We start from the raw sequence: 13,029 nt of genomic DNA, 5'->3' as shown, positions 1-13,029 counted from the left end.
CCTTATAATTACTCTTATTAACAGAAAGTGTCAAACACTTATCTCACCTTTCCTGTATGAGACATATTCCAAGATAACCCAATAACTGATGATAGAAAGTTTTTGTAGAACTCAGCTAATAAATATAGAAGGAATAATAGAAAATTCAGCATTTTACTATCTATTCCATTGGATTTAGGGAATAGTCATCAATGGGGAACTTAAAATAGAGGGATCAGGATGACACTGCTTAAATTTAGTGGTCAATGTTAGTATCAATAAAAGTGGTCAACCAGTCATATACCTCTTGATGTGATTCAACAAGAAGTATACTGCACCCACCACCTGAAACCTATTCTTGTCATCCAGACCCCCGAAAACTGAACCTAAACCTAGTCATCTCTAGGTCTAAATTAATAGTTTAAGGAAAATATAGGAGATGGGGGCAGGAGTAAAGCAAATAAGTTAAACAGTATCATGAGAAAGCAGCCAGTCAAATAAATAATATGCGATATTTTATGGGATACAGGTTCTGGATTCATTAACAAATCTCTGGTATAAAAAAGCAGCAAAGAGAGGACTAATAATAGAATTTTTTAAATTTGAGAGACAAAACAGTCAAATGCAATGCACTGACCTTGCTGAGATCCTGATTCAAGCAAACCAAGCCTGTGACATTTTCTTAGAAATTTGAATAGGAATTGTAAATGATAATAAGGAATTCTTAATTTGTTAAGCATAAAGGTAGTTTTTAAAAAGACCTTCTCAGCTAAAAGTGATGCATGCCGAAGTACTTAATGATGAGATTACATGACTTCTAAACTTGCTTCTTAATATTCCAGCAAGAAAAAATGTGGATGGATGGGTGAAGGTTAATAGAGGAATCCATTTGGCAAAACACTTGTACTTATTGAAGCTAGGTAAGGAAGCACTTTTATGTTTAGACTGTACTATAAAAAGCAATTTGTTGAGGTATAAGAACTTTCTCTTTAATACATGAAATTTTCACTGTTAAGACACATATTAGAAAATTCTTGGCTTGAGTCTTACTGATCCCATGTCCAGGTAATGGAGCTACACTGAGAATAAGAAACTCATGGTGATTGTTTTTTAAAACCTTTTAAAACAAGTGCACCCCACAAATCAATGAATAGCCGCAAAATAAATAATTTTAATAATAATATGTTGGACATTATGAGTAAGTCAGGAAACTCAAAAGAAAACAATGAAGTTGTAATTTTTGCTAATTAGTAGTTGAATTTCTTTTTTTTATTATTATTATTATTATACTTTAAGTTTTAGGGTACATGTGCACAATGTGCAGGTTAGTTACATATGTATAAGTGTGCCATGCTGGTGTGCTGCACTCATTAACTCGCCATTTAGCATTAGGTATATCTCCTAATGCTATCCCTCCCCCCTCCCCCCACCCCCCAACAGTCCCCAGAGTGTGATGTTCCCCTTCCTGTGTCCATGTGTTCTCATTGTTCAATTCCCATCTATGAGTGAGAACATGCGGTGTTTTAGCTAAGTAGTAAAAACAGTGTTAAATAAATATACTCAATACTGGAAGATATATGGAATGATCCATATATTCATATATTCCTGGTAATAATATTAACGGTATTATTCTTTTGGAGAATCACTTGATAATCTATATCAAGGTTTTTTTAAAAAAGATGTAGACATCTAAGTCCTAGGAATTAATTAATACAAATAATTCAAAAGAAGAAAACATTATGTTTAATGATATTTATTATAGTACTACTAAACACCAGAAGTAATCTAAATATGATACTATTGTTAATACATTTAGTTGTTTCCAATGTTTGGAACTATAATAATGCTTCAGTGAAAATCTTTGGGCATATAGCATTTTATTTTTTGTTTATTTACATAAATCCCTAATGGAATAATTGATAATGTTAAAATTATTATAAAACTATTATGAAATTATGATGAAACAACATGGAGAAATGCTTAAGTATAAAAAAAGAATTTTAGGCACACAATAACTTATGTGCGCACACATATATGAATAAATGTAGAAAATCATTGCTAGGAAAAGTTTTCTGTATTGCTTTAGGTTAATAGGGTAATAAGTTAAAAACAAACGTTTCTGCAAGGTCTTTTTATTGTCTTTACACTTACAAAAAAATTAACTAATTAATCCTTAAGCACTTATTCAAGTGATATATTTGCTCTGTTTTGAAACTCACTTCCCTGAGACACCCAAATGGCTTAGTTCTTTGCTTACCTCAGGGGTCTGCTTAAGAGAACAAGTGACTCAACCACTGTGTCTCAAATATTACCTAATCACTCTCTCTCTCGCCATGCAGAGTAGGTTGTAGTTAGTTGGCTAGTTTGATTACTGTTTGTCTCCTCCACCAGAATACATTAATCATGAGGGCAAGAACTTTCCTTTTTGTCACTATATCCCTAGTACTTAGAATAATGCTTGACACATATATAGTAGTTGTTCAATAAATATCTACTGAATGAGCAGACATAAGAAAAATATTACAATAGCAAAATTGAGATCATCTGCTCCAGAGTATATTGCAGTTTAGAGTCTCACTTCAGCATTGACTAGAATATACATAAATAGATTAACTTTTATGTAAGAATCCCTCCTTAGTATTTACTTAGAGAGACACCTAAAATGAAAACTATATTATCAGCAATCCCATTTATGGAGCATCTGCATTATACTGGTTCCACTGAAGGCTCTATCTATAGTACTAAATTAAAATGAGATTTTTTCAGAGCAACCTTCTGAAGTAGGCTTTAGCCCCATTTAACAAATGTGAAAAGACAGCTTAGAGAATTTACACCTGACTAGTCAGTAGAGGAGCTGAGATTCAAATCTAGGCCTAACTTCAAGGCCTAACTTCAATGTCATACCTCTAACTTAAATGCACCCTGACTTTGACCTCTCTGTGGGAACTGACAGTATCAGCTGAGCACAAATGTCACAGCCCAATAATTTTGTAAATATGAGAGTTCTACCTCTTCCCCACTAAGACAGCATGTAAGCAAAGCATGCACAGTATTCTGTAAAGCAGACTATCTAGAAAACACTATTTCTAGAAATCAGCTTTGATAACAGCAGCTAGATCACAACATGACAATAGAAGCAGCTAGGTGTTGGGACCCAAACCATATAGCTGCAGTTTTTCCATTACCTCGTCACTTTTTCACATGCCTTGCTTTGTTCAACTTTGCTTTCTTTAAAAAGCAGACAATTTAGCAGAATTTTGAGGCCTACAGATCTGAATCTAAACTAGTAATTTTATATGCTGTCCTGTGTTCTTCCTCTAAACCCCTGAGACACAGAAGAGTTCACTTTACTTTTTATTTACTCTGTCAAATGATGTCTAGGGTCTATTCAAGGGAAACTGAACACTGTAAGTCCTACTATTTAAGAAAAACAAATACCTGCAACCACCTGTCTCAATTTTGTGTAGCATAATAGTGTTTCTCAAACTTTAGTGTGCATTATTCATCTGGGAACTTGATAAAATGCAGATTGCTGAGTCTTCCACCCTGAGTTTTTGATTCAATAGGTCTGGGATGGGGCCCAAGATTTTGCATTTCTAATAAGTCCCCAGGTGATGCTGATGCTGCATAAAGCAAATGACACAAAACGGAGCTTGCCTATAGGTAGGCATTACTTGAGAAAACTGTAAGACATGCCAACTATCTGAGAAATGACCCTCATCTAGGCATCTGCTGGACAGCTGGTTTCGAGAGTGGGATAGCAGGGGAGTAACAGCCTCTGTTTCAACTTGGGTAAATCTCAGGAGAGAAATCAAAAGCAATCACCCAAACTTGCTGTGATACCCCTGCATTTCATAATCTAATAAATTAAGAAAGTTTCAGCTCTTGCTTTCTTGGAGGATCTCTCTGGGACCAATTACCTCTAGAGGAAGAATGAGAAATACTGACAATTAAAAGTGCCACAAAAAGAGGGAGAGTGTTTATACTCTGGTGAGGCTCTTAGCCACAGGAGAAATTAGGGAGCACCTGCATGACCTGGATAATGAACAATTAAAAAGAAACACAGGTAGACATTGAAGAACTCATCCCTGTGGGAGGATGCCAAGGACCAATGACTTGAGCCTTAAAGAGGAATTCTTTGAACTGATGAAAAAATGCAAATGAATTTAATTTCCCAGGAGGCTCAGAGGTTAAACTGTCATTATAGAAACTCTTTGTGACTATGTAACTTGGGATGAGAGCCTAATTAATTAACTGATCATATGGCAGGAGACCTTTTTACAGAAAGCCAGGCATAAAAAGGAAAATACAACCCAAGTGGAGCTTCTGATCAATAAATGTCACTTTTTGTCATGTGGCTCTATGTATAAATATGTTTTAAGTGTTGTTTCCTGTTTATATAAAGCCATAAATGACCCCATCAGCCCTGTCTGTTTAGAGGGGGCCTGAGTCAAGAAAATGAGAACTAGCTACCTTAATGGTGCTTTCTGGTCATCCTACGGATTGGGTATTTTTTTGTGTGTGTATCTAACTTATGTCTCTACTTGAAATGCGCCTATGTCCTGTTGTTCTGCTTTCAGGCAACTTCTCCATCATAATGATCCATGGGCAGTATTCACTTGCTGACTGTTGTACTCAACTAATTCTCAGACTTTTATGGCTACCAATACAATATAAATTTATTGTGACACAATTTAATATGATTTGGATTAAGTGTCAATGAAAAATGCTGCTTAGGTAAAATACCATCTAGAAATGAAATACCTAATGATTTGTGAAAAAGCATTGAGCAAGCTCCAGTGAACAAGCAAATTACTACAGAGCACTTTGCTAGTGGATTCTGTCAGCGCTACTGTATCTGGGTCTATTGTCAAATAAAGCATATCGTGTTGGTACCACGAAAGTAAAGAGATCCAACAGCAGAAAAGGAATTGAATTTCAGTCAAAAGGCAGTTGTGATGTTTTATAAAAAACAAGGAACTTGCAGAAATGATAACCCAAGATGAAATCTTGCCTCTTCAACTTTCTAACTGTGTGACTTTAAGAAAATCACTTTACCTACCTAAGACTGATCTATAACTAGGTAAAATGTTGAATAAACTTGCTCTCACAAGACTGTAGTGGCATCATATAAATTATTTTTAACCATATACATAATAATATGCCTGATATTTAGGAAAGTCTCCATATTAGTAAAGGGCCTAAACACATGGGATTTTCTTTACTCCCTCCTGAAACATCATTAACATGACAGTTAAGGAATTATGTAAATTATAAAGAGCCATAAGGAAAGAGAAAAAAGTAAAGGATATGCCACCAGATGAGATATTAACTAAATTTTCAAGAATTTAAAGTAGGTTATAAGAGTGGTAACTGGCTTAACATAAATAAGAAAACTGGAACTTATGTCTCCACAGATGGGAGAGGTCAATAAAAATCAAGCCATCTTGAATATGATAACATCAGAGGGGCTCAGGAACTGAATGCATGAGATACTCTTCAAGGCTAGAAACAGGACTGGTTGAAGGTCTAAAGAACCATTAGAAGGTTAGATGCCTTATCTTACCGTAAGATGCAGTGATTATTTCTGTAAATATTGAACAAGAGAGTCTCAGTGATCAGAGATGTTGGACACCATGAGGAAACGAGTCAAGCTCTCTACCGAAAAATGGGAATTAAGTAAAAGTTGACATGCTGAATGGTGAAAAACCCATTCCCCCATCCCCTTTTTCAATCTCAGAATGCTGGCAAAGAGAACATCTCTTTAGCATAATTGACTCAACAGAAAAGACCTAAGATTGTCATATTCAGGAGTCACTCAACAAAATGGCCAGAGCATCTTACCTGAGTACCATATAGTCAAGTCTACCAGTCAACAATTTCTGTCTATATCCACGGAGTTTGCAATTAGCATTTTAGCGTCTCATTCTTAAATAGTAACAGACAACCATGGATCGGCAGTATTGGCAAAGACCAGTGTAAACAAATGTAAGGCACCAAGATGTAATATATATCAAACTCCAAATTGAACTGCAAAACATTCCTCCAAACAGGTAGCCAAAGATTATCTGTACAATTCTGGAATTCCTCACTCCTGTTCAGGAGAAAACAGGTAAAGAAAAAGGAAAACTGAGAGAAGGATTCCTTTGAAGAAAACTGTGCTATGAGTGCCCCATCACTACGAAGAAAGATGAGGTATAGTTCTTGATAACCTCAGGTTAAAAGAGGGACTTCACTGGGACCACTCAGGCAGTTGGATATGTGTGCCTTGGCATTAGTGAGATGCAGTTAGTGGTATCAGAGTTACCCCTGGAAAAAGTCCATAGGTGAGTCTGGCTGAAAGAGCCTGCGGCAGCTGAATAGAAACATGCAGCTAAAAATTATAACTCTACTGGCTGCCAGAGAAAAGAGTAAGTTATCCATGGCCCTTCTATGAAAATATGAGAGGAAGAGATGATCTGGAACGACGTTAATAATTTCTAAGGGTTCACTAGGAGGGAACAATGAAAGCCCCTTGAAAAAAGAATCTTTACAAAACAAATCCTCAAAGAAACATGACAAGGAGAGAATAGCCAGTCAAGACACGTAAAGGGCAATCAAGAGTTCACTGCTGGACCTGTCTTAATCCCAAAAAGAATTCAGGGAAAAAAGTCAGAGCTAAACACTGGCTAGGCCTGAAGAGCAGAAAGCCAATTTAACAACAATCCTAGACAAGTTAGACCTTCCTGCCTTCTATTCTCATCTCCATCCTCCCTCGTGTTTCAACCTTAGAGCAGGCAGGTGTCAAGGCTGGCAATAAGGGTGAGGGTGGTAGATAACGAAGCGGGGTCAGGAGAGAGGAAAGGCCATACCTCTGTCCTCACCTCCTGCAGCTTGAAGGTCTTAAAAAAGAGAGGGAGCGGCTGTCACTTTTAAAGTGCTGGAAGCCTTAACTATTACACAGACTGAATTACCTAAGGGCTTAGTTTTTGTGTTTTGTTTCTTAAATTGATTTTATATTTAGAACTGTTTTTTAGGAGTAATCAGAAAAGACAGAGGACTGCACAAGCTTTTATTTATAAGAGAGGAGAAATCCTTCCCCACTGAGTTCATTCTAAAAGGACAGGAGAAAAACAAAGTAAAGCAGCTTTCTGATTCCATATTTGTTCAAAACAAACATAAAAAGAAGAAATTAAAAAAAAAAACAAGACAATTCAGAAAACACATGAAACAAACATACAAAGGGGGAAGAATGGGTCATGTAGAAAGGATCAAGGATAAAAAAAATTTAATAAAAACTTGCCAATCATGGAAGCTAGAAGACAGTGAAGCAATGTCTTCAGAATTATGAAGGAAACTAGTTTCCACTTAGAATTCTATGCCCAGGCAACTTAAGGGCAATGACAGAATAAAAATATTTTCAGATATTCAAGTTCTCAAAAATTCTTTCTCAGAAAGCTACTAGGGGATGTTCCTCACCAAAATAAAGGTGGTAACATGTATAAAACATAGACATGCGACCTAGGAAACAGAGCATCCAAAGAGGAAAGTAATAAAAGGAATTTCCAAGAGTAATTACTAGATATAATTCTAAGTTAATGAACCAAAATGACTGCTACTCAGCAGGAAGAAATCATTTCATGTTGAATCAGGAGGAGGAAAGTCTCCTGGAGGGATATCTCCAGAAAAAAAAAAAAGAAAAGAAAGAAACTGACTTATTGCCAGATGTAGTTGGCCATTTTGAAAAGAATTTCACAGTTCTGTTGCATAACTTAGTGATAAGTACAATAAAAACTAAGCCAATTTCAAAAAGGATTCAAATGTTAACTTTAGAAAAAAATGAATTTATACCAAAAGGACACTGTGATAATAATATTAACATTACTATACCTCCATGTGCTTGGCACTATTCTAAATACCATGCTTGTATTGTCTCTAAATCCTCATAACAACCCTATAAGGTAGGCAATTCATTAGGACTATTTTACTGATGAGGAAAGTGAGGTACAGAGATGTTAAATTACTTGAACAAATACCACAACCCAGATTTGAACCTGGAAGTCTGACTCTAAAATCCAGACTCTAGTGTAGTCAGTTTGCTACATGGCTTACTTGTGAGCAGTATTCTATGATTGTCGACATATGCACACTTAATACTGATCTAACCTGTAATTATGACGTAATTATATATTGAAAAAACAGGGGAGGGGAAATATGTTAGGAGTGAGTGGGGTAATAATAACATTTCTAAATCTCATCTTCCCTCTTAGACAGTCAATACATAATGGTTAAAACTGGAAAAATAAAACAATCTATAACAATATAAGTTATTATTTAAAACACATAAGCAGGCCAGGGGCAGTAGTTCATGCCTGTAATCCCAGCACTTTGGGAGGCCAAGGCGGGTGGATCACGAGGTCAGGAGTTCAAGACCAGCCTGGCCAATATGGTGAAACGTTGTCCCTACTAAAAATACAAAAATTAGCCAGGCGTGGTGGCAAGAGCCTGTAGTCCCAGCTACTTGGGAGGCTGAGGCAGAAGAATCGCTTGAACCTGGGAGGTGGAGGTTGCAGTGGGCCGAGATTGCACCAGAGATCGCACCACTGCACTCCAGCCTGGGCAACACAGTGAGACTCCATCTCAAAAAAACAAACAACAACAACAACAACAACAACAAAACATAAATAAATATCAGAACAAACAGCTAAAATAATTTGGAGAGGAGAACTGGATTTGGAGATGAGAAAGGGACTTTTTCAATATTCAACAAGAAAAGGCTTTTTCAATATTACCCTTGAAGTAATATTTGAGTTTTTAAACTATGCATTTGTATTTCTGTGATTTAAAAAATCAATTTAAAGGGAAATTATAAATGTTGGAGAAAGGTAAGGAGGGATGGTATCTAGTACTGAAATGGGCACTTTGATAGTAGTGATAGGAATCAGGACTCCCGTGACTACCAGGAAAGGTGTTGCTGGTTTTATAACTACCCAATGGGGTGTGGGATACAGCCTCTCAAGTTGGGTCATACCTTCTGCACCAAACACCTCTCCACAGTGAGAACAGAAGAAGTGCTCTGGGTGCCAGGTCTGGTTCATTGCTGTCAGCACTTTCTGGAAAGGGAACACACAGATATTACAATGACGCAGAGTTGTAAAGCATGACTCTGGTTCTAAGTGAGTGATTGAAAGCTGGAGAGGAGTGGGGATTTACTTACATCCAGGATGGGAGCAGCGCAGTAAGCACAGCGTGGAGAAAAAAGTTGGTGGTAGTCGTTGGGGCAGTAGGCCAAGCCACTCCGCTCAAAGAAGGGACTGGAGCCAATCTCTTCTTTGCAATGAGTACAGACAAAATGCTCAGGATGCCATGATTGCCCTAGAGCATGGATCACCTGTGGTGTGAAATAAAGCCTGACACAGGAGGCCAGTTGAGTGCTCTACAGCCTATAGGTTGCACAACTCTAGGGAGCACTCTTCACATTGCATCCCTTGTAGACAACACCCCCTGGAATTATACAACACTGAGGCCTAGACCTAGGTTCCACCTAAGGCCATCTGTTGTCTGTGCTTTATGGATTGATAATAAAAGGATGCCCACTTCCGGGACTGATCACTGTGATGAAAGCCTGTAAATGTTCGCAACCACTCCACTGCCACAGGGAGTGGCAGAAACAACATATAGCACATTGATGACAGAGAAGTTGTAACTGTAGCCTTAGTGTGGAAGGGACCCCTGGAAGAGGAAAAGGCCAAATGACAGTTTTTATTCCTCTAGTTTGAACACTTTATTCCATGCCCCATACAGTCAGGTCTCAAAGCCTTTTATCATAGCTTTGGTGAAGGACGATGCAGAACAGGAGTTTGCAGCTGTGACTTGGAGCTGAGTTCAGCTGAAAATTGTAATCAATCAATTTAGACTGGGAATGTTTGAACAAAAGGAGCAGTGAGGAAGGTCATCTCAGTAAAGGCAGTACAGAAAAATGGTTAAGAACTCAAACTCGGGAGAGAGTCTCCTGGTTTCAGATCTTACCTCTACCTCTTATTAGGCCTTGTATATGTCCATTAATGTCTCTGGGTCCTCAGTTTCCTCATCTTTACAAAGGGAGCAATCATTCTTCTTGAAGGGCTGATGTGACCATTAAATAAGGAAATACTTGTAAAGCACTTAGCTCAGTGCCCAGAGCACTGTAAGTGATTAGTAATTATTAATGCTAACTAAAATATCTTAAAATATAAGGGGAAAGAGCAAACCTTGATGAGACAGAGAGAGACAAAGAAGGCTGTAGGACCAAAATTTCAGCCTATCTCACCTTCCCAGCAATCGGTTTCTGGCAGGATGCACAATGGCCCTTGGGCACTGTGGCAATGCCAAGGTCCTGCAATTCCTGCTCCAGACCCCCAAGCATTGAGTCCAGGGAGGCCTTGTGATCCTGCTTGTCTGGTAAGTGCTTCCTGCCAGCATCTGCTCTCACTGCAACCTGGCCCAAGGGAAGAACCAAGAACAGAATCAGCCTCATGTATTTTTATTCTCACTGGCATCTTCTAATGACTCTATAAATTCACCTCTACTGACTGATCTCTTAGCCTTTCCCCAACCTTCCTGAAAGACATTGGAAGAATCTAAAATTTCAACACCAATAAAAATCTTTTCTTCTCCCTTTCATCCTAAACTCCTCAGGCCAAATGAAATCTGACTAATTTTATATTTGTAAATCTTTTCTTAATGTAGGAAATTTAGTACATGAAGATGATACCCTTTGAAGATCTTAGGATGACCCTAGTTCAAAAGTTAGTCACATCTCTCTTTTACTAATTTATTTGGCAATATTTGTTGAATACCTGGTTTGTGCCAATCACTGCTCTAAGCACTTGGATTAAAGCAAGGATAAGACAGACCAAGTGTCTGGCCTCATGGAATTGCATTCTGCGGAGAATAAATAACTAAACAAATAAATATATGTTGTAATGTCAGACAGAGATAAGTTACAGAGAGAGACAGAAGGGACACAGCAAGATGGTGAGAAGAATTCATTTAGATGGAGGTAATAATCAAAGAAGGCCCCTCTAAGGAAGTAATATTTGAGTAGATACTTGGGACTCAGAAATATTGACATTTATGGGAAAAGCATTCTGGGGGAGGGAAGGCCCTGAGGAATAAAACAACTTGGCACATTAGAAGAAAAGTCAAAGAGGTCAGTGGGGCTAGAGCAGACGGAGTGAGATTGAACACGGCAGGAGAAGGTGATGGAGAGAGAGGCAAAGATCACATAGGAACCTCCCGGTAAACGTTTGGGTTTTATTCCAAGGTGATGGGAGCCATTGCAGGATTTCAAGCACAGGAGTGAAGGAATCTGGAGGATCCCTGTGGTAGCTGAGTGGAGAATTAAGTGTTGACAAGCAAGAGTGAATACAGGGAGATTATCAGATAATGACTTAGATCAGTGTTATAGGAGAAGGTGGTGAGAAGTGGTCAGATAAGACTTGATGGATTGGAATTATTTAAGCAAAAGCCCAAAATTATTATAAACCATTCAAAGAAGGATCCTCAAATTAAAAAAAAAAAAAAGGCTAACTGACCCTTTATAATCTCATAACCTGATTCTGGCTCTCTCTACTCCTTTCCAGCTGGGCAACTGCTACCATCTATCTATTGAATACTTCACTCATCAGAAAACTACAATGGCTCTCCATTGCCGCCACATCAAGTCTTCACTCATCAGACAGACATTCAAAGCCTCCCATCCACTGTCCTCCCTTTTTATCTTTCCCAATTTCATCTTTTATTAATACTATGTTGTAAAAAGCCTCCGTTGTTCAGGACAGCTGGGCTCTTCATCTCCTGAATGTGATCTGTTACTGTCTCTTAACAGACCTCTACTTATGCTACTTTTACTGCCTATTATAACATCACATTGTCACCAATCAAAATGCTTATTTTCCTTCGAGACATTTTGATCATCTGACAGACATCCTTCCTCCTCTAATATATATTAGTTAATATTCAAGAGGTTAGTGTTCAGAAGGTTAGTGTCTGAAAGGTCTGAAAGGGTGACTGACATTAATTATGAAAAATAAGTAAAAATACAATATAACTACATCTACACCTACATCTCTATCTCTTCACTGGTATCTTCCAGAATACTTCTGAACAGATATAGAAAAGACAGGAAATTCTGCCTATCTCCAGTGGGGCAGAACTGGATGGCTAGCATGCAGAGCTGAGAAGGAAACAGTTCAGTGCAAGCTTTTTGCACTTTTGATTTGTGTACAATGTGAAGGTCCAGCTTATTCAAAAGATAAATGGGGCCGGGCACAGTGGTTCATGCCTGTAATCCTAGTACTTTGAGAGGCTGAGGCAGACAGGTCACCTGAGCTTAGAAGTTTGAGAACAGCCTGGGCAACATAGCAAAACCTCATCTCCACTAAAAATACAAAAATTAGCTGGGCATGGTGGTGCACGCCTGTAATCACAGCTACTCAGGAGGCTGAGGTACTAGAATCGCTTGAACCCAGGAGGTGGAGGTTGCAGTGAGCTGAGATCACGCCACTGCACTCCAGGCTGGGTAACCGAGTAAGAATCTGTCTCAAAAAAAAAAAAAAGATGGTGTTGTAAATTAAAAATTTAAATAAACCAATACACATGCTAAATCAATTAGAAACGCAACACAATTAAATCTAATGTACATTTTTTTCTAGTATTTTCAGATATACAGCATAATGAGCCAATCTACCCAGCTTTATTGTAGACGCTGGCCCGTCAAAGGATGTTAGTCATTAAGGAAAACTTGTTTGTGATGTTTATTTATTCATCTCTCTAATAAATATGTGTTGCTCACGATGTATCAGGCCCTGTGCTGAGCATTTGGAGTCCCAAGGTGAGCTCTAAAGATAAGGTCCCTGCCCTCTCCAATTATATACATTTTTATATACTGCTTTGAAATTATTTCATAGTCACTTCATGAGTATATATCAAATCCTCCAACCAGATTTAAAATGGTTGGATCCTCTGCCTTAAGGATTCTGGATTATATTTCCTTTAATAAATCTTCAAGCCCATTTATCTGAGATTTCC

General features: G+C 37.9%; 1 protein-coding gene across 8 annotated transcripts in view; it reads right to left on the bottom strand.

The window, feature by feature from the left end:
• The window catches only part of LPXN (leupaxin), a 51,090-nt gene that overhangs the window by 12,958 nt on the left and 25,103 nt on the right, over positions 1 to 13,029 (bottom strand). For all 8 annotated transcript variants that reach the window (XM_054524347.2, XM_054524348.2, XM_054524346.2 and 5 more), the window contains 3 exons: positions 10,268 to 10,435; positions 9,176 to 9,349; positions 8,990 to 9,071 (listed from right to left, as the gene is read on the bottom strand). In XM_054524347.2, the coding sequence (XP_054380322.1) occupies positions 8,990 to 9,071; positions 9,176 to 9,349; positions 10,268 to 10,435 (424 nt within the window). The remainder of the gene's footprint in view (positions 1 to 8,989; positions 9,072 to 9,175; positions 9,350 to 10,267; positions 10,436 to 13,029) is intronic.

The sequence above is a fragment of the Pongo abelii genome, chromosome 9 (assembly GCF_028885655.2).
Source record: "Pongo abelii isolate AG06213 chromosome 9, NHGRI_mPonAbe1-v2.0_pri, whole genome shotgun sequence".
NCBI lineage: Eukaryota > Metazoa > Chordata > Mammalia > Primates > Hominidae > Pongo > Pongo abelii.
Note: the sequence above shows the minus strand (reverse complement) of the source record. Positions and strands in the feature narration are given on the sequence as shown.